This window comes from Phalacrocorax carbo, chromosome 3, assembly GCF_963921805.1.
Source record: "Phalacrocorax carbo chromosome 3, bPhaCar2.1, whole genome shotgun sequence".
Lineage (NCBI taxonomy): Eukaryota > Metazoa > Chordata > Aves > Suliformes > Phalacrocoracidae > Phalacrocorax > Phalacrocorax carbo.
Window position 1 is genome coordinate 4,295,346 of NC_087515.1, and position 25,911 is coordinate 4,321,256.

Consider the following 25,911-nt stretch of genomic DNA (forward strand, 5'->3'; position numbering starts at 1 on the left):
CACACCAAAAAAACAACAAAAAACCCAACACACACAACTACTTTGGCATATCACTAAATACACACACAATCATGGCCATATTTGAAACACCTGCAACCATTAAAGAATAACAAATAATTAAAAAGAAAATTTAAAAGTCATACTCCAAGACCATCCATGTGTATAAAACCAGTTTTTGCCTAAATTTCTGGCTCTTGGAATTGCAAGCACACGTGAGAGAGAACATTAAATGATTACAGACTGATTTTATCATCTTGATTTTCTAGCTATTGTTTCCAGGATACAGGAAGTATTTTTCCTAGAACACCACTATGATTCACATTAGTTATCTCAGTAGGTAACTGAAATGGATTTGTAAGCAAATAGCTTTTGCTGTGTATAAAGCTGGTACTTTAGGTCTAGGTTAAAGCGGATATCAAGATCAATCTCTCGCTTAGTTTTGCTAGAGAACATTCAGTAAGTATTGGGAATAACTGAAAAATTGCACCTTAACAAGGCATGCTTCATCCTTACAAACCTGACAGTCACTGCGGACAAGTCCTTCAAAATTTTTTTCTCCTCTGATCAACATAAGTTTTGTCCTGGCATATTTCTAACTCTTGTGATACCTCAGAGGTGGTATCAATAATCTTCCATTCGGTTCAACCTTCCCACTAAGAATCTCCCAGGCTAAAAAATATTTGCACTTCTGTTTCTATAAAGAAAAAAAAAAAAGAAGTTTCCCCAAAAAACGTTCAGGCACACTTTTTGCTGTACAAAGAAGCCAAGGCTCTCTCCCTTCACTTTTTGCACATTAAGTTTGAAACCTAAGGATGCAAAGAAGTGCTGCTGTTTGTACTTTTAGTTGAAATACTTCTTTCAGACTCCAAATGCCTTTTTATTTAACTCTCACGACCTGCAAGTTCTTATGATGTGGCTTATTAACAGAAAGCACACAGCTTAGCAAATGGGGAGGGAATTGTCTTCGATAGACATCAGTTTAAAAGATATTAAGAATGGTTCTTAAAAATGTACCAAGTAACGGAGTCAAGCTCAAGGTCTCTCACAGGCTCTTTATGGCACTTGCTACAATTACTGTTGACCATCCACACCAGCAGAGAACACCAAAAGCAAGCTAGATGCAGTGGAAAGAAAAGGAACATTTCCTTAATTAAAACTTTAAAAAGTGTTCACTAACATAGCGAATATGGGTAATCACTATTCCACATGGTCAAACAGTCAGTTCACCATTTGTTGGGGCCAAATGACATGGCACATCGTCACGTCAGTGGCTGCTGGCAAAGCAACACATTGTGTTGTGAGAGCACAAGTCAGAGGACTTAAGAACACCCCTATTTGCCCCAAATAGATAAGGCAGGAGACAGTGAGCAAGGTTGCTGTTGACGGGTGGTCTGCAATGGTAACCAGGACTGGTGCATTCCACTGTAGCAGGAGACATGCCACCAGCCGTAACCAGAACTTATTCCACTGTCTGGACAACATACGCAATCCTAATTTTGCCAAACACTCCAGCAGATACATATAGTAAATCAACGACCCCCACACTTTTGGTAGGTCTGTCTACCACAGGAGTGGTTTTATGATAGGGGCATTTCCCAATGGCTGAAGAATGACCTGTAAGTACATAGGCTGGCCCACCATTAGTCAGTAGCAGTTTGCTACCAAATGAAGTCATTAATGAGAAGGAAATTTTCCTTACCAAGGTCTTGAGACCCTAAGTGTCCTTGAGTGAACAGACTTTTCCACTTAAGAGTAGCAAGAAAAAGAAAAGCCAAGCTATCTAAAACTCCTAAACTTTCAGCTCACTAAGCATATATCCATATATACACACTCATATTTACTGACCATCCTTATACCAACAGGCCAGCTAGAGCAAATTTATTTTAGCAACCAAAACTAATTTCAGCTGTTCTGATTATTTCCAGGGTGGCTAAACATTTGGATCTTCATACAAGGAGAGAACATTTTCTCATCAAGTCATAGCTCTTCGAGAATTTGTACACAATAGCATTAGCTTGGTGCCAATTCTTTGTATAATCTTTCCTTGGCTAAAACCTTTTTGTTTCAAGCGGATCTGTTACTCAGTGCAGACAATCTACTGCACTTCACTAACGCCTGAACACAGCAGAACCTCTAGTTTATTCTTCGCTTTCCTTAAAAAAGCATCCAGCTTTTATGACAATTTCACAACCTTGGAAAAGTTACTTAACAACTGAACCTGCAACTTCTTCAATAGGCTCTTTTTTTCATACAAGACCATAGTTATAAAGAAGACAAATCCAAATTATTGCATTTGATGTGCACTATATAGCAGTTTTGGGCAATATATGGAATGCTCTAAAATTCAGACTTTCTGTTCTTTTACTATCTCATTCCTTTCCCATTTGAATTTCATAAGCAGAGCTCAAAACTAACATCTGCCTGAACAGTCCCTTAACACAGATGTGCTCCGTCAGGTGACGGAACTATTTGAACTAGCATTTTTTAATTCATTTAAATGACAGTAAAGGTACCCTGGACAATTAACAATACCAGTGCATAAAAAAGGGATAGTGGGGTAAATAAACAGTTTAGACAGATGAGAAAGCAAGTGGGGCAAAAAAAACCCCATTGATAGAAATTTGCACAGGCTACGATGGAAGGCTATCAAATGAACAAGTTACTTTTTTTTTTCCTGGCATATATGAACTTGCACATTAAAGTTGTTTCTCTTCTGAGAAAACAAAAGAACTACAAAAAAAAAAAACCCACACACCCCCCAACAAAAAAAGGCCTTCCTTAAAGCCACAATGGAAGTTTAAAACAGGCTACATCCTAACAGGGGATGTATCAGTCACAGTTTAAAGAAAGAAAACAGACATTGATTTTTTCCACTTTCTTGACCATTAACGGCTGCCACAGGACACAATAAATAGTGCAGGACTGCTTCATTCGCAGCAAGATTACTTGGCAAATGAATACTTAAGAGAATGACAGGCAAACATGTATTCGTTTCGCATCAGTAATATACAGGTTTTACAAAATAATTCATTCTCCAGTAATAGGGGGGGAAAAAAAACACCCACCACCACACATTTAGATATCTCGACTTCCACTTAGCAGGAGAGGCCTACCATATGAAGCTTTCTGTGAAAGAATCTTACAAACCCACAGGGAACATGAAATGGTTCAATTTCTAGTGTTACCTAGACTATCTTACGCTATGCCTTTAAATTCTCAAACACATAAAATGAACATTTTGATGTGGACATTTAACTTTTTCAATCTTCCCTCCTCAGTCCACCCCTTATTCTTCTGAAAGGTTACATGAAAGGGAAGACCAGAAACAAAAATAAGCACCTGCTAATTTCAAAACAAACAGCATGAAAGAAGGCACCCAGGTTTTAAAATTTATATAGCTTAAGCTACCACCACTTTGCATTACATGATGGCAATTAAACAACCTGCTTAGTGCTTCCTTCTGTAACGCCCATGCCGATATTCTGTTTCCACACTATCTGAGTATATTTGGGCAATGACATTCAGCCCCATATTCCTGCAACAAAAATGCAAATGTCTCACTGCTTCCTGCAGATTCATTATTAGAATTCAAATGTATTGCCAACACATAGCATTGCCAACGTATTAGCAACACACAGCTTCTCCACTAAGTACTAATAAAAATCACATTTAATAACAAGTTATCAAAGGGCAGGCAGTTGAAAAACTGTTTGTGCAACACCTGGCTATCCATTGATTTGTACCGCTATAGCTAAACTACTGGCGAGAGTAGGTTATTTAAGAAAAGATTTAAGTGGATCAAATAAACCTAAACAAAAATACAAGTTTCCATTGTCTTCATTTGAGCAGCTTTCATTCATCACCTGAGTTTCACAGCATCAGCTGTGTCCTAAAGTTGTCTTTTCAAACAGATCTAAATAATTTCATATACAGTACTTTCGGTTAAGTTATCATTATATGCAGTTACCAAAAAGCCAAGCAAAAACATTTTCTAGGCTGTCTGCTGGAATTATTATTTCTGAACAGTTTCTAGGCACACAACAAGGGTTACTCCCTTGAGACACCCAGTACCATATAAAGGTCTTTCTCCTATTCTGTAGTGGAGTATCATTGTGAGTAGCTTTCTAGCAGACAATACCACACCTCTCGCCTGACCTACCATCATCTTAACCAAATAGTATCAGTTATACAGAAGCACTTGGGTACCACATAACATTGTGAACTGAAAAGGAGAAAAAGAACAGACAAGACAAAAGGGGGGGGGGGGGGGGGGGGGGGGCGGGGAAATCAGGATTTCTAAGGAGAAAATATGGAATCACCGTGTAATTTTGAAGACTGAGATTGAAGTTGTCTAACATATGTTTAAATGGTTTATATTTTGTTTTTCTAGGTTTGTGTAAAGACCAAGTGATCACAATTTCATTTTGGTAATCACCATCAAAATGGATATTTAATACTCTTACTTCATGTGAAGTAATATTGTGCCTTTTCTAAATTAGAAAAAAGTGCATAAATATCCCTTTTCATGTATTTTTGGAAGTGTCTAGAACACATGGAAGGAATGACTGGCATTTATTTGCAATACACCTCAAAACACAAGACCGACAAGACAGAACAGGTAAGGTACATGGCATGCTTCATTAGCACACTACTTAATTTTTAAACCATATCTGTCAAAGGACATCACTACAGCTTATAAATTTTGTACATGGAGATCACAGTAAGCAGCAAACCACAGCAGCAACAGAATAACCTGGAGAAGCACATGGGCTTGTTTCCCCAACCCCTTCCGCCATCACTACACCCCTGCTCTACTTCTCCATTTATGAAACAGAATAGCTATCAGTAATCCAAGCCAGAGTCATCAATTCCTACTCTGGCAGGTGGCATTAGCTGTTACCCAGAGGAACATCCTTTTCTATCTCCTCGCACCTTCTAGGAAGTGAATGCCACAGAAAGGACACATGACAATTTGACTTTTTAAACTTTTGATATCTTCCCTTCTCTAAAGACCAAGATATCAGAAATCACATCCAATGTCACATCATACAAGGGACAGAAGGTACATTTAAAAATGATGCGGTAAACTAAACAGTATTTCACAATTAAAACAGACAATGCCCTCCTCAGGTGAAACGAAACAGAATTGGAGAGGTTACTTTTAATCCCCTTCCAGAGAGAAGCTCTACTGCCTTCACGCACCTTGAGAGAAACAGTCAAAAGAAGTTACACTCTGCACTTTCATTCGCCGACAAAAACAGGTTAATGCACCTAAAGTTAAAACACTTTTCCTTTTTCCTCCTACTTAAACCTTCAGAAAGAAACTTAGGTACACTAAATCTATAGTATAAGTAGTGCTTTTGCCCTCTTTTGTGCATCATTATGTATAATGGCAGTAAGAGCCTCATTTAAGAGTAACTGAAACAGTTCAGGGGATCCAAAAAAAGAGATTAAAAGAAAGCTTTGCGTACGCTGAAAGGAGTTATTCTAAAGTTTTATCCTTGTAGAACAAGAACTTACAAAGCTTGCTGCTTCTCCCCCCTGCTTTCCCCAAAGTGATCGAGTCACTTTTAATCCGTCATGTACTCGAGGCAAAGCATCATCTTTCACCTTTGGATTTCATCTCAGCTAGCTCCATGGTACACCCGCCTATCACAAGCCTGCTCCAAAATAAGAAAAAAACAAGCAAAACCCTACACAAAACGAAATCAGAATATGAAAAGGAACAATTGCACTACGTACAGGGTAATAACCAGTTCTACACAGGAGAAGCCTGCCTCCTTGTGGCTCAGCTAACCATAAATTAGATTTCTACAATTCGTTCCATTTCACCCAGTAAATCTGGTGAGCCGAGAGAGTAACAAGCTTCTAGTTCAAGGTGGGTTTGGGGTTTGGTTTTGTTGCGGTTTGGTTTTTTTGTTTGTTTGGGGGATTTTTTGTGGGTGGAGGAGGGAGCTGATGAAAAATATGTTTCTAATTTTAAGAAGCACTGATAAAAGTTCTCCATCTCATTACTCAAAGATTGCTTTTAGCCTCCACCTCTAGATAGCAAAGACAGGGTGGGAGGGGAAAGAGGTCTAACTTACAAACAACTGACATTCTTTACATGGCAACAAAAGCAAAAGCCTGTCAGCACCATAATCCAGAGGCTCCAAACCTTGGCTGAGCTGCGGCTTAAACAAGCAGGCCTCTCTTGAGCCTTCGCTTTCAACAGTAAATCCCCTTTCTGCCTACAGGTCTCCTTCAGGGGGCACCTAGGAGGATTTCACTCTTGGCAGCAGTGAAGCGTTTGGTGCTTTCAATAAGATGCAGACATTCCTCTGTCCTGCCTAAAGGGCTCAATTACACAGGGCTACTTTCTTAATGCCTAGAAGAGTAAGTGCTTTAAAAAAAACAGCTGGGGTTTTTGGCTGGTTTTTTTCTTGGTGTCACACACACACACAATCCAGTCACTTTATTGTGCAAGAGCTTAGTGGTTTATGAACTCAAAACTTGTGTGACAAATACACAGATTCCAATTCACACCAGTCTTAGGAGGGGATCACATCACCAGGATGACTTTGGCTTGGGAGGGTGCGAGTAGCTTCCTCCATCTTGCAGAAGCTGTTCCATTTTGTGCAACTCAGACACAGAGCACGAACTGCTTTTGCTACAGGTTAGGAAACTCATCCATGAAGAGAAGGGTTGTTTCGGTCTCCGCTCCAAAGGCTTTTTAATATAAAACACACATTGTGAACACAAAAGTAGCCCACATTTTTCTCAGTCTCACAACTGTTGGGCTTGCAACTTGCTGTCTACTGTGTTACAGACTGTTTCGGGAAATGTTTCTCTAACCTTTAAACAAGTGAATCAGACTCACTCTTTCCAGTCTATAGCCCAGTGATCTGGCTAGAAAAGGAGTGAACTGAACGCATGGCGTTCTCATGCTTACAATCATTTTAATTGGAGATTCACTGGAAGGGAGAGAAAAAAACAACCACAAAAAGACAGACATTTCTGACCTCTCCAAGCACTTTTTGAATGAAAAGGCTTCAACTCTACCCTTTTCTTCTTTCCAAGAAAAAAAGAGGAAAAGGTCGTCACACCCTAAATTCCAGATGTGGAAGATGTCATTTGTTTCTACTGGAGTTTTTATGCCTGGGTCCAGAATGAAAAGCATTGCACCTTTCTATATTTTTTTGTTGTTGTTATTATTCACACATTTACCATTGAGACAGCTTCTACTTTGTGGGCTTTAGACCCTTCCACGCCTGCTCAGCTCTTACCAGGCCAGAGCACTGCACACGAGGCTATGGGCTCCACCCCTGCTGCCAGGAGCCAAAAGCTTCGGCAAGGCTGTACCACACACTGCAACATCTAAGTAGCTTCGTAGATCTCATTAGAAAGGTTGTAAATGGAGAACCAAAATAAGCAGAAGTTTACATTAACTCTGAAAACACTAATAAGAAAAGCAGAAAGAAAAAAAAAAGAATCGCTCCTTTCTCTTACTCCTTCAACTCTACAGAAGAGAAAGGGAATTGGTGGTGTTCATCACATCACAGGGCTGGCTGCCGTACCACACAAGTCCAGTATGTCTGGATAACAGACTAGGTCTGTGTACAGGGGAAAAAAAAAGTCATCCTTATGGAAAAAAAAAAATCATTCTGTTTGTATAACCAGATTTGTAATTAACATGCAAATTACTTATACAAACGAGGAACTGTCCCCTCCCAGCTTTTGTAATTTTATGGACTGAACTCGGCAGAGACTTCAATTTATTAAAAGCGATGTTCTTCTGCAAGCAACCCTGTTTCCATTATATTGAAATAGTGGGCAAATAATAAGGACACATGAAGTCATACACACCAAGAAATTTACTACAGCAAGGTTTCTGTTCGTAAGTTTAAGACAGTTTGTGTGTTTGCTTTATACCAGGGTCTGACACTAAGTTAATAAGCCTTTTATTGAGATTCAAAAGCTATTACATTACACTCATCTTCCTCTACTTATATTTGCTAACCTACACTAAGGCCCAGGATTAAATTTTACGCTTCACTGACAGAAAATAGAATCCTAAATCACCAATCCACATGTAATTGTTAATTTCCCCACTTGTTTCTTGTGGTCACAGTACCTATTTTCTTCCTTACCACGGCCTTACTTTAAACTTTCATGTTTTTAAACCTGGCACTGAGCTTCAGCTCAGGCCTATGGAATGTCTCATTTTCTCTAAATTATCATTGCTAAACTCTCCCAACTACCCAGACTAGTAAGGTTTACTAAATTTTGCACAGAAGGATAACAAATTATCCTACCAAAGCAAGTATCAGGATCATAGATCTCTTAAAACCATAATAAAAACTCCCACTAATATCAATAATAAACAGCAGCAGGTTCAAGCAGATTAAGTACCAGACTCGTACTCAGAAAAACTGGTTTCTCTTCCTATTTTATTCTCACCTAGTCTTCTAGGTGACCTTGGGCAAATCACTATCCCCACATTGCAGTTTCCCCAGCAGTAAAAATGAATTGAAGAGAGTTGCAAATCTGTCTGGAAACTCCAAATGAAACACACCCTAAGAGTTAAAAACATATTTCCCTATCTGCAGATACATTTGCCGTGATAGCTTTTCTTTATCCCATTACACATCAGCAGCAGCCTAAGATTGCTTTTACTTTCTAAATACACTCTGGTGGTTCAAGAAAGGCTTTAGGCTACTGCCTTACTTTTTTATCACATGCTTGATCTATTTCTGCTACTGTATCTTGTATCTACTTTGAAGGACCAAGAGCTTGTACTTAGCAACACACCTTTAACGCATTTTAATATATTGCATCAAAAGTTGCTGTTTAACACATTCCTAAGCTACAGGGAGAAAATAAAACAGGCCACATCGAAACAGAGAGCCAGTTATTGATGAGCAGCGACTCATCCTCTAGACCCTTGCACGCATAAGTAATCTTGTAAGTAATCACCCAAGTATTTGCTTCCACAACGTGTCATGGTTTAACCTCAGGGGGCAACCAAGCCCCACACAGCCACTCGCTGGCTCACACACACCCCCCCGGTGGGACCGGGGAGAGAATCGGAAGGGTAGGAGTGAGAACATTTGTGGGTTGAGAGATAAAGACAGTCATCAGCAGAGTTTTACCAGGAATACAGGCATTGATGAACCGAACTGCATCAAAGCAGCAGAAGGAGATTCCTCCTCTCATACACCACTAGACTTAAGAAGCACTGCTTCTCATTTAATGGGAGACTGCCATTTATTAGCAAATAACACTGCTTAACTGCAGCGCACTTCACTTACCTGCCCTCTTCCCATTTCTGGGTTTGCTTGGGTTTGGCTTTTTTTTTTTTTGAAGGATGACACAAACATGAGATGCTTTTTCACCTTTTCTATTCCAAAATATATGGTTTAAACAACAGTTTCTAAGAGCCCTTGGCTCTCCTGGTCTTCAAGGGGGGGAAAAAAAGCCCACAGAAAAAAAATAAGCAGCACTTAATTATTTTTTCTAAATGGATTTAGTGGATAAAGTTGCACATCACACCACAAAAACCTGTTTTGATTGACACAAAGGTGAACTATGACATGCTTAACTTGCAACTACTTTCCAGGCAAATTACTACAACACATTGAAAAATACTCCTGCACTGTCAACAGACCACTTCTTGAACATTAGTAACTGAGCCGTTAAAAAAAGGGAAGAGACAGACCTTCCACACCGCAAGACACGAAATATGGCAAATCCAGCTATTTCCTGAAATATTGCAAAACCGACCAGAAAAGGCTATCTTTCAGGCGTAGCGCTGAGGGAGAGGCAGCCGCCGTGCATCCAGGCAGGGGAAAGAAGCGGGGGGAACGCATTTGCGGGTCGGATCCTCGCGTGTTCCCTAGGTGCGAACACCAGCCCAAAGGTCTCCGGTGCCGGAGGGGGAAGGAAGGAGGGAGGGAAGGGGCAGATGTTCTCTGCCGGGAGGGGAGCGGAGCCCAGCCGAGGGGAGCCCGAGCCGAGCCGAGCCCGAGCCGAAGCGCCCCCCGCCCCCCCGCTCTCCCCTCCCACACCAACTTCCCCCGGCCCGGGACGTGGCCGTCCGCAGTTGGACGGGGAGCGACGTGACGAGGCTGAAACCGGTCTGAAGTCCACAAAGAAGCCATCTGCCTCCGGGAAGCGGGCTGGGGAAGGGCGGGGGGACGGACGGACGGACGGAAGGAGAAGCCTGGGGGAGTTTCACCCCGCCCGAAAGCACACACACACACCCCCCCCGTGGGGGTGAGGCGATCCCCGCACCCGCCCCGAGCACCGGGCAGAGCCGCCTCCGGCCCGGCCCGAGCCGCCCCGCCGGGACCCGGAGCGGGCGCACCTTCCCCGCCCGCCGCGCGCAGGGCTCCGGGCTGGGCTCTCACCTTCCTGCTGCCGCCGCCGCCGCCGCCGGCCAGCGCGGCGCTGCCGCCCGAGTACATGTAGTAGGCGATGCCCAGCACCCAGAGGAAGGCGAAGCAGAGCAGCAGCCGAGACCTGCGCCGCATCCTCCCTCCCGCCCCGCCGCCAGGCCACCAGGAAACGGCCAGCAGCAGCCGCCGCCTCCGCTCCTGCTCCTGCCGCCGCCGCCGCCGCCGCGCAGGGTCAGGGGGCAGAGGGCGAACGCCCGCCCCCCGACCAATCCCGCGCCGCCCGGCCCCGCGGGGGGCGGGGCGGGGCGGGGCGGGACTACCGGCGTCGCCATGGTTGCAGCACGCCGGCCCGCCGGCCGGCCCGCCCCCTCCCCCCACCCGTCACAGCCCGGGGGCCGCGCGCCCCCCCCGGAGGCAGGGCGCGGCACCGCCACGGCACGGCCCCGCCCGTCCCTCCCGTGGCCGCCGGCGGCGGGCTGAGGGGCGCGCGCTGCCGCCGCCGCCGCCGCCCCGTGAGGCGGGAGCCGCGCGCTGCGCCTGGCGGTCAACGGCGGGGGGCGATCGCTCCCCCCTCCCTGAGGCGGCGGGGCCGTCCCCGCGGCTGCCGTTTCCCCGGGCGGGGAGGGCGGCCGGCCCGCTCCCGGAGCCGCTCGGGGTGGGGGGAAGAGGGGCTACCCGGCGGGAGCGGTGCGCTCCGGGCCCCGGCCCGCCGCCTCCCGCCCCCGCCTGCCTCGGGCACAACGCGGGGAAGCGTCGGCCGTGGCCGCGCTCCGCGGCTCGGTCTGCGGGCTCCCTGCGGAGCTGGGGCGCCCGTGGGCAGCGCCCGGAGCGGGACGGCTGGCGGGAGCGGGGATGCCGGCTCCCAGGGTTGCCGAGGGGCTGTTCGGTGCCGCCTCCGAGCACCGTGGTACAGCCCTGATGCCTTGGTCGCCTCACTCCCACCCGTGTTGGCTGATTCATATGGAGACCCCCCAGGGCCCCAGGAGCTCCAGCTGGCCACCACGAGTGGTGTCTCCGTCCTTCCTCCCACTCCCGCTCAACCGCAGGGAACGGAGGACGCGCTTTACGGAGATGGTGTCCATGAAGCCACTTGAGGCAGGCGGTGAGGCTGGTCTTAAAGTCATGTTGGATGATGCCCAGTGTCCTCCTCGTGACAGGTATCCACATCTCATTTGATAAGTCTCAGCCTTTCTCATGTTATTCAAGAGATCCTTCCGTGGCCTTGATGGGAGGTTGTCAAGGTCCTGACAACCCCGCCACAGCACCGAGGTGTGACACTGACATACCCCCCGCTCCCCTTGCGCTGCTGGCGTTCACTGATGACTCCGGTAGCAGTGCCCACTCTGGAAGCCTGGTCACCCCTATGCAGGGCTCAGGGGACCTCCGCGGGGCTCCGCCTGGGTCTTCCCAGCAGGTTGACCCAAGCTGGGCTCCGCTCTTAGAGGCTGGTCGGTTGATACACGGTCATTGCCTGGTAAACTTACCTTCCTTTCTGCTTAAGCCGTTCCACCCTTAAACACCTCAGGACGGAGGCTACGCTGCTGCTAGCTCTCACTGTGCGTCACTGACTTGTGTGCGCACAGCTCGTGGGGCTGTTTTCCCACGCCGCTGCGTTTCCTGTTCAGCATTTGCTGCTACCTCACCCCGCTGTGAGACATCAAGAAATGAGAACGCAAAATGAAGAAGGGAAGAGGCACATTCCCGAACAGTTAAAAAGCACCCCTATTTCAGAGACACGGTATCTGCTCAAGGCAGAGCATTCCTGGTTTTTAAAGGTTTTCCATCATCTCACCTCTTTTTTCCAATGCGCTGTTTTACTGCCGCCCATTCTGACTGTACCGCGTGTTTCTGACCCCCCTTCTGTCTATACCGGTGTCAGACCTCTGCCAGCTCAGCCGCACCAGCGGCTACAGAGCCTCTGCAGAAGGCTGCTCACCAAGCCGTGCCAGGATGTGGCAGGGCTCTGGCAGAAATTCTCTTGCCTGAGCAGGAAAAGACCCAGCAGCCAAAAGAAATGGAATCAAAAGCTCACCTGCTCACCAGGGCAGTCACTCTGCTGACAGCCTGGGCAGGGAGGTGGTTCGTGCCAGTGTTGGCATTGCCTGGGCAGAAGTTGCATGGCATGCAAAGATTTCAGTGAATAACTGCGTACCTTCCCACTCGCCAGAGCCCTGGTGGAGGGACAGGGTGGGAGAAAGGAGAAAGGAAGAAATCCCAAATAAGTATTTGTTCAGGGAGTGCAATATGAAGAGGTCTCTTTCTTCAGAGCAAATAACTCTTACAATAAACTCAGCATTGCCATTCTTGGTTTTGGGGCCTAACCCAAGAAAGACACCCAATTTGTGCAAAATACAAGTCTTGGAGCCAGATAACTGGCATCTGCTGAAGTGAAGTACAACGGCGAGCATGGGCTGCCCAGAGAGGCGCAGACGTTCTGGATGAGAGGTTTTGATTTTTCCGAAGTGTTTGAGAGCAGTTCCTGCAAAAGCACTGATTGTGCCTCCATCTAAAAAGACACACACACAGACACATGCCACCCCAAAGGCTATATTTTAATTAGCAAGATTTTCTATAAAATGCAGAGCAATCTCGGCAGCCCAAGATGGTGAACGTGCAGATAAAGTCCTGCCACTTAAGCTCAACCGTCAGCTAGAAGCGAGACGGAGGAGCAGCTTCCCAGCTGCGGGGGGATTCCTTCACCGGGCAGATCTGCTGAGGAAGAAGGGGCTGTGCGTGACATGCTTCCCCCTGGAAAACGTCATATACTTACATGTGTAAAGTGCCCAGTGCTGGAGCCATAATTCCGTTTAACCTTAAAAAATCTGCACACCACTTACTCTTTAAACACCTTGCAAAGCCTACAGAATCTTTTCTTGCCCTTTTCAGAGTCTGAAAGGTCTTGAGATGGTCTTCAAAGGTCTCCCTTGAAGCCCCAGGTATTTTCACTGATTTTAGCAATGTGCTCAGATAGATTTTTCCCTTTCCAGCAAAATTAGCCAGCCATGCATGTACAGAAAATCCTTCGGTAGCTACACACTTCACAAGCTTACCGAAATAATCCACTGCACATGCTCAATCGCTGTTTTCAAAGGTTTATAACTCAGTTAAATCAAAACTAATTTCTTCTCGAACAAGCAAATACATGTCTACTTCAAGGAAGGCTACTTCCACGTCAGAGTTCATTTTTCAGCCTTCTGCTGATAAATTTACAGAAACGCTCAAAAAAGGCTGTAAGACCCTATTTAGCTCGAGAAACATTTCTCTTTTTTTTCACTCTCCTGATACTCTGGACTGGCTGAACCAGTTTTGTTCAAATCTTTCCAAAATATTCACACTTGGACAAAGTCCCAATCTGGCAGATTTCACCCTGAATCATTTATATTTCAGAGACCACAGAAAACACAGAGGTTTAGAATGGAAAATGTTACATCGCTTTAACTCTAGGAAAAGCTGCCTGTTCTATTACAACGCATTCGCATGCACATACCTCTTTGCCTCAAAAGTCCCAACGTGTTTAGTCAGCAAAGCAAAACTGAAAAAAAAAGCGCTTCAATTAAAGCAAAGAATTCAAGAAAAATGTAAGATATTTTTAAATGATTTTTCCAGTGCATTTCAAAAGAAAATATTAGCATATTTTAAGAGCAGCGTTGCTAGAATGATTCACAGAATATAAATGCTTCTGTATCAACCACAGCCCTTTCAACAAAAGAGAGATCAGTCATGCGGGAGTACAAATAGGAGCGAAATTTGCAGAAGGAATCATCAAAACTTCGCCTTTGATCTGTAACGCAGACACCTAGATTCCATGGGCCAAATTCTGACCTCATTAGCTGGGGTGTAAACCAGAGGGAATTTCACCGAATTTCTTTGGGAGCGGGTATAAAACCAGACACAGCCACGACCAGATTCTCATTCAGAGTGTTAGTGTTGATCTCCTTGTAACTAAAGACCACAAAATTTGCTCATCCTTTTCTGGAGTTAAATGACCTCATCAGAGGTGAAGGATCCCTCTGACGGTGCGAATGGAAAGTAGTTCTCACCTCCAGGGATAAGTGAGTCAATCCCTTGCTCATGGAAGCAGCCTTGTCCTTGCAAGGGCAGGAAGGAGGATTTTCAGATCAGGTCTAAACCACAGAAAACAGGTTTTAAAAACTTTAAAAGGCCAAAAATCCCATCAGGATGCCTGAACCTCTTCGACACACTGAAGCTCGTAAGTTGCTGATCCAGTTCAGGTTCCATTCTTTCAAACCTATGCAGTCATGTCAGAAAGCGTATCATTCCTCCTCTCTCATGAGAAAGGTTACTCATTAGCCTAATGGAAGATGTTTTATGACATAGAAATCACAAATTAACATGAAATCTAAAACACATCTGTAGAGGATATAGGTTTCTTAATGCCTTGAGAACTTGAGCTCAGCCCAAGCGGAGTTTGTGTTTGTAGTGCAAGAATTGTGTTTGTAGTGAAAGATCCTGATCCTGCAAACATTTATGCAAATGTTTAACTTCATTCAGTGAGTATTCCCATCGGAGTCAGTCAGACTACTCAGACGTTTAAAATTATATGCTCATGGCTGAGTACTTGCAGGATTAAAGGTTAAGTGCAGCTAGCAGGTCTGAAAATCTATGTGGGTGTTTTGCAATTCCGCGCTGCACAGTGGTAACAATGAGGAACAGACTACCTCCTCAGCTAAAGACTTGGGAGTCAACATGTCCTTTCCCATCTGTTTAGATGCCAAGACTATGTTTGTTTAATTTTTCAGCACAGTTTCTGATGCTACCCAGAGTAGGCAGACGTGCTGGCAATAGCATCCGAAAGTGGCTCGCTTCCAGAAAGTCTTGTTACCCTCCAAGAATGTTTTTCGAGCTGTTAAAACCCCAAGTAGCAAATATTGTATCGTGCACATTTTACCTTGAAAATAGTGTGTGTCACCCTGCTTGGTCCGGGCTTGCTGTGCAAGGTCTGAATGCATTCAGGCCTTTTAGAACTAAAGTTCTCTCGTCCTAGACTTTGATATCGAGAGGGCAGTATCTTCGCTCTTAAAGCATAAAGCAATGGTTATTTCCTCTGATAGTTTTTTTATGCTGTTTCCCCATTAGAGATCGATCAACACATTACATCATGCGATGCAGATATTGTAAGCGCTGCATTTTCTCACAAAGGTTTGCAGTATCAGCTTAAGCCCGCATGCTTCCAAGGCAAATGATCCAAATCTGGAAGCCCTTCCTCTCCATTAAATAAAGTTTAAGGTTCAACATTCCTAAGAGTTGTTCAGTTCTACAAAGAGAGGAAACAGATTCTTTCCCTATGGGTGCTGAACAAAGAAAGAACAACTCAGCCTTTGGTAGGCCTCCCGCTAAAGATGGCAGAAGCCAGTACAAACTGCAGTCCCATTGCCAACTATTCTTCCCGAGCTGAGTCACTTAGCGTGTTGGGCTGAACTTCAGCAGCACAAAACAAACCTCTTGTGGCATTCCGTAGGCTGATGATCAGATTTCAAAACGCGATACGGCTCAGAAGCATCCCTCGTGGGGGACTGATGATAGATGAAAGAGAGAATCGGCCATGGAGAGAGACCTGCTGAAACGATGACCTCACCTTTGATTGAGGTAATTTGATCCCCCTTCATTGCATTTATCTGAATTCTGAGGGTCATGCTGGATTCTTCAGAGCTGCCAGGAGTAGTAAAGACTGATGATCTATGGTCTGAGACAGGGCAGGAAATTCCATCCTTTCCTCTTGAGCAAGGCTATGTTGCAGTGGTGTGCAGCTGTAGTACTGTAAGTCATTTGATGCTAGGGGTAAACGCTACGTGCTAATGCATAATACAAAAGTCTATTTCTGAGCAGCAAAGGCAAATGTGAACACATCACACAGTGGTGCTGCAATCTCAACTGGTACTTTGTCTATTCAAACTCATAATCCAGATCAGCAAGGCTACAGCCAAGTAATTTGAGGCAGTCTATCTGTGATACAGCTTTGCTACAGCAAAGCATAGAAAATGCAGCTAAATTAGCCTACAATAACATTCCTGGAGATCAAGAAAGAGGTTTCCCCAAGTCAAAGTGTTGTACCAGAAGCAGGTTTTGCTTATCTCTTTATTTAAAGTCTTTCCTAGCTAATGGCACCATCAGCAGCTCACCAGAGGGAATGTGAGGGAAAGGGAAAAAGAAAGAACAAAGGTAAGGAGGAATGAAGGAGGTGTGGTAGGGAAGGGAGGTGAGAGTACAAGGAAGCAACATAGGCCTTTCCCTTCCAAAGTTACTGCACCGTATTCAAAGTCTGCCTCTGCGGTGTCTGAACTGAAAAGACTGGTAAGTGATTCAGATCACCAGCTGCCCGGGATATCAGACCCTGCCTTCTTATACAGACAGCAGAGAGATGCTTAGCAAGTGCTCAAGCTAGGGATTGCAAATGCTGCTCTGCAGTGACTGCGTATGATTCACAGGGGCAGAGAGAGAAAATCTTTCCTTGCTGCACAATGTTTTAGTTTCAGCTGGACGGTAGAAAGCATCTCCTTACTTCTTCTCCACTTCCCCTACAGTAGGAGTTAAAGAACGTGCTTTCAGCCTGAAACATGGAAAGCAGGTCTCCAGTTTTCTGGAGAAGCAGAATAACTGACAATCATAGGTTACATCCAGAGGTGCCATAGTGGACACGCTGAATACAGCTCAGATGTCTTTGATTACTTTGATTAATCGTTTTTTTTTTTAAACAAATATCATTCATCCATGTTCATACTGTTGGCTCGCACTCAGATGCACACAGCGCAGTGCACACCTCAAAGGTGGCGTGCTGCCCATAGCACCCTATCCACGCTACTCCTCCTGGGCACCGTGCAGTCTGACAGTCAGCAGTGCTGCACGTCCCCGGAGACTCCTCTGCGCCAGGTGAAGGTCACCACCCCCCCCACACCTGCCCTTACACCGGGCCTGCTTTTTGCATTACAGTTGTGGCCAGACAAATAAACCCCAGTGATATATTTTTATCAATGCTATAGATTGTACTGCCGGATATTGCTCAAGAATATTTTGCACCGTGCAATTAAAAGTAGTCTTTTCACACAGCACGTATCATCAATAAATACATTACTCTGTTGGGTTTGTTTGCATATTTGCCAATTTGCAAAATTTGGTGTTTGGATCCCACAATCATTATAACAAATTACACAGGTCTTCTGTATCACACTCGAGCGTATTTCATGTAAGAGGGAAAAGAGACGCTCACAGCTATTTCAGTTCACACACCCTCTAGAAGTCACATATTGATTTCTCCCAAATTTAATCTTTCAGCACTTTGGAACAGACAGTAAATAGGCTCACTTACCACAGGGGCTGGAAACTGACCCCATTTGCAGCCTTCATGACCCTTTTGGCTTCAAACCTTTATCATCGGCTGTTGAAATCATAAAAGGCATTGTTTCTGAAAACAGGACCCAAAACCAGCAAACCTGGAGAAATTAGTTTTACCCTGTTTCTCTTCCAACAGAAGCAGCCAGATCCACCTTCCGTGTAACACGGCTGAACCACAATGAACTTGGCCTCGGCACCTATCACACAAACAAAATTATTTGAAAAAGAAACTGGCATTGCCCTGCAGAGACCGTGTATTTCCCATCCCCTTTGTTCTTTCAAGAGTTTCAGGTAGAGGAGCAAGTGTTTCCTTTCAAAAAGTCAAACAGCAAATAAAAGAACTTTCTGTCCTGTTTCTGTAAGCTGAAGGTCTGCATGTTTGTGAACTGAGGTTAAGATCCTTTTTCCTTTCTTATTCTGCAGAGTACCGCTCACTGTTTTCTCTAGCTTTCAAAACTGTTTCTGAACTGAGAGAGACACGCACCTCAGAGAGAGATGGTCAAATAATTATTTTACTTTTAATTGTAAATCAGATTCTTCCAGTGCATGCAGGTGTAAATGAGGCCTTCTCTATTGAAATAACATTTTTGGCCTCAGGAATTGCCCAGCAAGGTTCTTCCTTCCACAAGTCTAAGAGAGAGATACTTTGTCCGATTGTCATCTCACGTGCCCTAGTGTAAATAGGGGGTAACTCTGTAGAAGGCCATGTCACTACAACAGGGAAAAACTGATGTGAGTTGAGACAAAGAATTAGTTTCCAATACAGCTCCTTCACTCACTGAAAGGTGGTAACATACAGTGGAGAAAAAAGGGCGTTTGCAGAGTACTGCACTTCTACGTGTACTTTACACAGAACAGTCCTAAAAACTCTCACCAGAGGAGACTTTGTGCATGGAAATGCTCACAGGGCCACTGCCAGCCCCAAAGGCTTGTGTGCAGGGAGAGGGGGTGGCAGCGGACGCAAGGGTAAGGAAAGCATGGGAAAGAGGAAGAGGAGAGGAGACTCAGAAAAGAGAGGACATGCCCTCTGCTTTGTATACGGGCATGTACTGGTTGTGTCAGGAAGCCCAGCATGAGGGAGATGCCTCTGCACTGCAGCCTCTCACACATCACTTGTTAAGAAGGGAAACCCCCTGCATTTTAGGAAATGCTTCCTGCAGTGATGCTGGGAATAGAAAACTCTGTGATGCCGAACAACAAAAACACTGTTTCTGGTATCGCATCTTTGTAAGCGGCACTTCTACTGCATACTTATTTTTCTCTTGTGCTGCCTGAGTCACCCCCTCCAGATGGATGTCCCAGGACAATCTTACAGGAACAAACATCCTTGGCTGCACTGCATGGTATAAAACATTTACCAGCTATTCTCTGTGAGTCCTTGCTACAGAAGAGCTCACTAAATACTTGCCTAGGGACACAGATGTACCTGCAGAGGTACAGCATGACAGTGGCAAGACAAATGTGCACACACGACGTTGACCTTGGCAGTTGTACGCCATGTGGAGCACCAGCAGAAATCCTAGCAGTCCACCAGCAGAAATCCTGCCTTTAACCAGTACAGCCCCTGCCAAGCCTAGCAGAGCCTCACCTAAACCATTATTTGCCTGAGTCATCTGCCCCTTCAGGATCCTGCTTGCTACATGCCCTGGAGCACTTGAGACCCAGAGCTTTTGCTGACAAGAGCGCAGAGCAGATGGCAGCTCGACGCTGCAGGCACCATCGCACCTGAAGGCAAGGATCCCATCAGGAAGAGGGCCATGTTACTGCACGTTAGCCAGGCACACACACCTATGTACTGCCGAGAAACCCTGTAATTAAGAAACTTATCTCCCTGTACTCCCACATTTCCCCAGGGCTCTGTCAAGCCACGGGCACAGGATTTCAGCTGGAACAAAAGCAACATCCTCTGCGCTTGAGTGTCACGGTTTTCCTGGCTCTCTGATGAGACCTTGCTAGGGGCTGGATGCGATGGGAAGGCTCACCTGCTGCAGGACCACTGCTAGCTTTTATCTTGCTCTTTCCTGCTTCTATTTCAGTTTATCAGCTTCACAGGTTTTGTCCTTCTTCCTGCAGGCAGACTTCTTTTAAATTCGACGAAGGGCAGTGCGTTTTCTTGCTGCAATTAATCACGTGTTTTCTGTCATGTGACTAAATAACAATAATTAACCTGGCAGTTGGGGGTCCCCTGGGTTAGGTCATGATGCTCTCTACTGGCTCTCCATAGCGTTTTCTTGCTGTCTATGCTGCCTTCTTGGCTAGGTTACCTTCAGGCATACTATGTTCCTGAGTAACAATAATAAACAGAAAAAATGAGGCAGTTCATAAGATTATTATTTTTGTTAGATTCTCTGTTCTAAAAGCCAAAAAAAACATCAGCAGGCCCAGTACACTAAGGAGAGCTGCTTTTTTTTCCCTCTACTCACTAAAACATTGAGCAGTTGTATAGTTGTATCAATGAATTTGGTGGGACACCAAATTAGCTCAGGATCCCATTGATACTTCAGCAGCTGAATTCGATCAGACACGATCTCATATCACCACTCATGAAGAGAGGGGAAATATGGGGAGTTTGCATTTCAAAGACCTGAACAGATTCAGATCTCGAGCGCTTGTCAGGGTCAGTCCGCACATGAAATTGTCCTAGTTCTTGAAAAGTTGTACTGTGCTATTGCACAGGAGAAAAGACTTGAAATAAAGCACCTCCAAGAGCCAGAAGAGGTACTGACAGGAGTCCCACACCCTGCTCCCCCAGCCAAGGAAGCCGGGTCCTGGTGGGAACCTGAGGCAGTAGGTGATATGTATCTGAGAGGTGTCAATGTGCTTCTGACATCCTAAGAAATGCAGAACCAAAAGACTCACACCTACAAACACAACAGAGGTTTGCATTTGCAATTTACCAGGTGGAGGAATTTCTCCTTCCAAGGGAAATAAAGTCTTCAGAGAAGAACGTCTCCAATGTAGGAAACCCTGCCAGAGCTGTGCCCAGAAGCATTCAGACTGGTCCTGCTACAAGCAGGGTCTCCACACGTCTGCTGGGAGAGCTGACAGCCTCAGGCAGCTGGTAACAGCACACAGAGCTCCCTGTACCTGCCAGAGAGACCTTGCCGGGCTGCTCAGCGCCCCGAAGCCGTTCAGTAGCTGTCTGTGAAGCGGCCTGGTCTCCAGCCACTCATGCTGAATCAAAGTCCACAGCACAGATTATCATCGACTTTTTGTTTGCACTTGCGCTGTGGGTTCCTACAGCGACTACAACCGAGCGAGCACACTGCTCTTCGTCCCACTAGGCCGAGATACACCCCAGTAAGGAAGCCTTAGTAAAGCCAGCACTGATCCTGTACCTGCTCTATTGAAAATAAAGGGAACATCGGTACAGAAGCTGTTGATCTGGCACCATTCAGAACCATCACATTCACTAAAACCAACCAAAAAGAACAGATGCAGTTGGAATTTAATGTATTTTCAGCTCATTGTTCCAGTTAGATCTCCGCCTTACATAGAAAAAGCGGTATCGAGTAAAGGCCGGATGAATACCTTCTGGAAGCAAAACCGTATATTTTGTCAATTGATTACAAGGATGGGAAAATCATACAAGGCTGACAGCAATTTGGGACAACGGGCAACATCCCAAAGGCTAAGGAAATTATCCTCTTCGTCCAATGCTTCTGGACATTTCCTCAGAGAGCAAGTTCACAAATTGTGCGTTTCTGAGTTCACACAAAACCTCCCAGGCATGTCAAAAGTATAGATGCTGCAATTGGCAACCCAGGGCTGTAAGGCTTCTATAGGTGCTGCCATTCTTTTATTTTTTATTTTTTTTTTTTTTTCCTGCTAGAGATGGCTCTTGTAACATCTTGACTCCCGAGCAAGATGAATTCTGTCACTGCGCCAATTCTTAGCACTAGGCAATGGAGGGCAAAGATAAGGCTTCAGATGTGTCCCACTTATATGTCAAAATACTGCAACACTGACAAGTATTTTAGTGCTGTACATTCCCTGAATACTAAACCTCTTTCTGGTGCTATCTCGTGCTATACAATATAGCTCTTTTTGTACTTCGGTTTACCAGCATCCTTTTTCACTCGCAGTTAGTCTGGTAGGGGAAGAAAGCCTCTCACAAAAATTAGGATTGCGTTTTTCCAATCTTCACTCAAGTATGTAGCGCATATCAACTATTCACACAAACCGGGATTGGAAGTCCTACAGCTAAGATAGATTCACACCTTTTTCACCCTGAAGTGTTCTTTATCAGAACTTAACTCACTATTTATCTTTGCGAGGTTTAAAAAGAATGTTTTATTACCTAGCTCGGCATTTTCTTGCAGCCCTCAGAGATGATGGAGTGGAGAGTGCAGTTATAAAATTTGCGGGTGACACCGAGGTGGGGGTGGATGCAAGCACTTCAGAGGGTGGGATCAGCATTCAAAATTACCTCAATATGTTGGAGAAATAGTCTAAAACTAGCAAGACAGAATTTAGTAACAACAAGTACAAAACACTACATGAAGAAGTGAAAGATCAAATGCACAAATACAAAATGAGGAATCATAGAAGAGGTAGAAGGACTGAAAAAAAAAAGGATGTGAGAGCTACAGTAGGACTCAAAGCAAATACGAGCGAAGCAGGTAAATCTTCTGAAAGGCAAATCTCATACTGAGATGTATTATTACAGGAGTGTCATATGCAACAGGGAATTATTCAGCTCTGCAAGGCACTGGTGAAGACCCAGCTGGAGTATTGGATCTAGTTCTGGGTGGCTTTTAAAAAGAGAAACAAGAATATATGACATTTAGAGAATGTGGTCTGTCAGAAACAGCTCAGATGATTAGGTTGGTCACCCTAGAAGCTCCAAAGGGAGATTTTATCATCATTTTCCAGTATGTAAAAGACTGTCCAAGAAAGGATAAGAATCGTTTACTCCATTTGCCCAGTTTTCAGGGAAAAAACCGCTAGATCCTGTAGAATGGCAGTTAGATATTGGAGGAAAATCCAAGGCTGGCTAATAATCCTTAGAAAGATTTGTGACTCTATGCTAGCAGAGGATTTTAGGAAAGATATGGCAGTGATACAGGTATATTTGATCCCACTCGGAGCAGGGAAATTATCTCAGTGGTTTCATATAGCTTTTCAACATTCTGAATCCTATTTTATCAACAGCTCCATCCAGTTCCTTTTTGTTTGCAACAGCACAGTGTTAAGCTGAGCTGCAGATGCTTTTCAGTCGCTTCAGCACTTTGGCAGTTACAAATTCAGGATCAGACCCTCTTCCCTTCTCATGCTTTTGTTGGACAAGCAGGGATCATTCTCATCATCCAACTCTGCTCCCTGCTTGCACACATGGGTTTCCCAGCAGTGAGAGTCCCCAAGGGGTTGCATTGCCTCTTCTCTCCCCAGCGCACTGTGTATGTTCCCAGCTACATAACACGGGTACACTTGAGTGGTCACATATACCCCCTTTCCAGTCACTCATAGATCTTGTTCTCATATGGGACTCTACTCATAACATTTTCTAGGTCACCCTGAATTTTTGTCCTCGCTGTGGTTGAAAGCAGAGAAGGTTTATTCAGGTTCAGGATGCTGCAGCTCCCCCAGCCTGACCCGTGGGCTGCTGTGCGGGTGCTGCATGAGCCCTGAAATGCTGAGTCCCGCATCCCAGCCTGCCAGGGCCCTGAAAATAAGGAATCCAGAGCATTGCTCCAGTTTACCCCCTGCGTGCTGCTTCACAAGGAGTCCCGTAAAACAAAGGCCTCTGCCAGAGCCTGAAAGCCCAGCACCCTTGGCAAATCCCCCCTCTCCCGCTGCACTGCAGACCTGCAACAGCTTTACAATCCAGGGACCTGGAGCAAAGGGCCAGACTCTTTCCTCCACGCAGGTTTGTAATAGAGCACAAGGGAGTGCCTGTGCAGCAAGAAAATGAAGATACCCATCATCACGTCACCTGCTCCCTGTCTTGGCGGCGGGGAGTAGTATGGGCAATGTTTGTCCGGGTCTCTGCTCTGTTGTGTGCTTCAGACTGCGGCCGACTATCAACGTGTGTGTGAGATAACTTGCAATTATGAGAAATGGTTTAGCTGCAGGAGGATGGAACACCACGTGGGCTGGTTTGCCCTGCTTCACAGTGCCTCTTCCAAATTATTTTGTTCACAGCCTGAAAACCCCAGCAATGCAATTAGCACAGTGAGTAAAGCTGGATGGCAACCTCAGGACTGAGGCCGGTGGAGGTAAATGGGCTGGAGACCTCCCTTGCATCACCCTGCAGTACTTTCACTAGGGTTGGAGAATATCCTCTCCCCTCTCCGACAGACAACCAAACCTGTGTGAAGAGGTAGTAAAGTAAAATGTAGGAGCCTTCATGCAAATAGTTCTTCTCTTGGAAAGTATAAAAATACCACAATTGCCTGTATTTTCAGACTTTTTTAATTCAGAAAAGATTTGAAGTCAGAATAAAGGAAGGCTCCTGGTGGAACCCTAATTTGCTCATAACAGACTGTTGGGCTTCTGATACCTCAGCGTGTACCAAAAAAGTCACTGCGTGGATGCACTCAGGTGAGTCCTAGCCACCACAGAAAAGCTCAAGAAAACTCTGAAGAGTGAGATTCACACTTGTGCCCAAAATGCAGGGGCTCATGTGCACATCATTCAGCCACCATCAGACCTGACCAGTTCTTCTCCTGCCTCTCAGCAATCGTGCATTGCAGAAAGTGAAAAATAAGATTTGTTTTTTTCCACGACAATCTGGCATCAGTCTTTCCACAGTAACATTGATTTTTTTTCTTTTTTCGCTTCAGCTTTCTCAGCCATCCAATTCTCCATCTGCCTCACCCTCCTGCCAGATTCTGATCCCTTCTCTCATCCTGCCAGGCCCTTTGCTCTGCAGGGCATCCCCCTGTGTTCACTGGCTTGCCCACACCGAACAGCAAGATGTTGTGTGTAAGGACAGTAAAGTCTGGTTCTACTTGCTTTTTACTTCCATTCACAGCCTCTGTTTTCCCATCCCATAACTTCAACATGTTATTTTTAACATTTTTTACATCCTTCAGCATCTTCCTTTTTCTCCTTCCTTTCACAGCTCTTAATTTTTCCATTTTCTTTCCTCCTATTCCCCAAATCCCAGCCACAGCTCCCCCTAAGAAAAATGAACACCCAGTAAAATTACCTCTTTTCCCCCCATCTCTTCTCCTTTCCTTCACTTCCAGTTCTTTTGTCTAATTCTATCCTTTCTTCCACTTACTTTTCTTACTACACCCAGTTTCCTCAGCCATTTACTGATTTATTTACTTATACGTTTATTGCTTTTGGCTATTGCCCTCATGGAAGCCCTCACATTTTTTCACACTTCCCATCAGCTCCCAGTTTTGGCTCATATCTCCTGCAGCTGGGAGAAGTTTCTGTGCTCCAGCCCTCCAGCTATGGGTACACTGCAAGCCAGAGTACCAATTACAGCTAATAGAACACCTAGTTTTTAGTTAGCTCAGTATTAAAAACAGGGTTTAGTATGGACTGCAAAGTCTGTCTAGAATCTTAATAAATACACGGGGGCTTGGCTGTGGCTCTGCTCCACGCTGTGACAGCTACACGAGGCCCAAGTGAGCTGTAAGCACATCCTTGCACAATAAAGTAGCTGTAAGAGGCACAGCAGGGAGCTCACAACCTCCACAATCAGGGCATGGCAGCCTTTAGCCACCGGTACGTTACCCCACCCTGTGCTGCTCCTGAACACTCTGAGTAATGCAGAAACTCTGCTGGAGCCCAAAGGGGGATGTTGCCAGGGATTTCCCAGGAGAAGTGGTCCTGTCTAGGAATGGCAGTGGAGAGAGCTGGCCCCCCTTTCCTTATGTACCCCTTCCCCACAACTCGTGGTACCCTGGCACATCTCTGCCCAGAATTTGCCAAATGCCCAGGAATATAGCCTCGTGGCGGCTCCCTGCAGAGCTGACAAGGAAATAATCTTCCCCTGGATGAGTGGGACCTTTTGTAGCCCCTTGGTGGGCAACACTTAGGGGTCCAAGCAGGGAAGAAGGCAATGCAGGTTACCTTTTTGGTTGTGCAACACCTCACATCACCAAGTGCCCTGACTGTGTGCTGTTCACGTCCAGGAGAATTTTGGCGTTGTGTTCAAAGATAAGAGGAGCCTTGTGGCCTTGTGGCATTTGCTTCGGATAAGATAGAGCACTTTTTCAGCGTGCAA

General features: G+C 45.3%; 1 protein-coding gene and 1 long non-coding RNA gene across 4 annotated transcripts in view; both read right to left on the bottom strand.

Moving 5' to 3' along the window:
• Positions 1-10,591, bottom strand: part of GALNT2 (polypeptide N-acetylgalactosaminyltransferase 2) — a 99,235-nt gene extending 88,644 nt beyond the window's left edge. Inside the window, exon 1 of the mRNA XM_064445671.1 lies at positions 10,389-10,591. Within this exon, the coding sequence (XP_064301741.1) occupies positions 10,389-10,511 (123 nt within the window). The 5' untranslated portion in view covers positions 10,512-10,591. The remainder of the gene's footprint in view (positions 1-10,388) is intronic.
• Positions 10,592-12,914: 2,323 nt separating this feature from the next.
• LOC135312426 (uncharacterized) lies at positions 12,915-20,708 on the bottom strand. Of its 3 annotated transcripts, XR_010371939.1 has the most exons (6): positions 20,624-20,708; positions 19,709-19,842; positions 17,844-17,923; positions 14,417-15,910; positions 13,864-13,908; positions 12,915-13,124 (listed from the first exon to the last, which is right to left on the bottom strand). It is a non-coding gene; the product is annotated as an uncharacterized LOC135312426 (long non-coding RNA). The 3 variants fall into 3 exon arrangements; XR_010371937.1 differs by lacking the exon at positions 14,417-15,910; XR_010371938.1 differs by lacking the exon at positions 14,417-15,910 and having other exon boundaries at positions 17,701-17,923.
• Between the last annotated feature and the right edge of the window lie 5,203 nt (positions 20,709-25,911).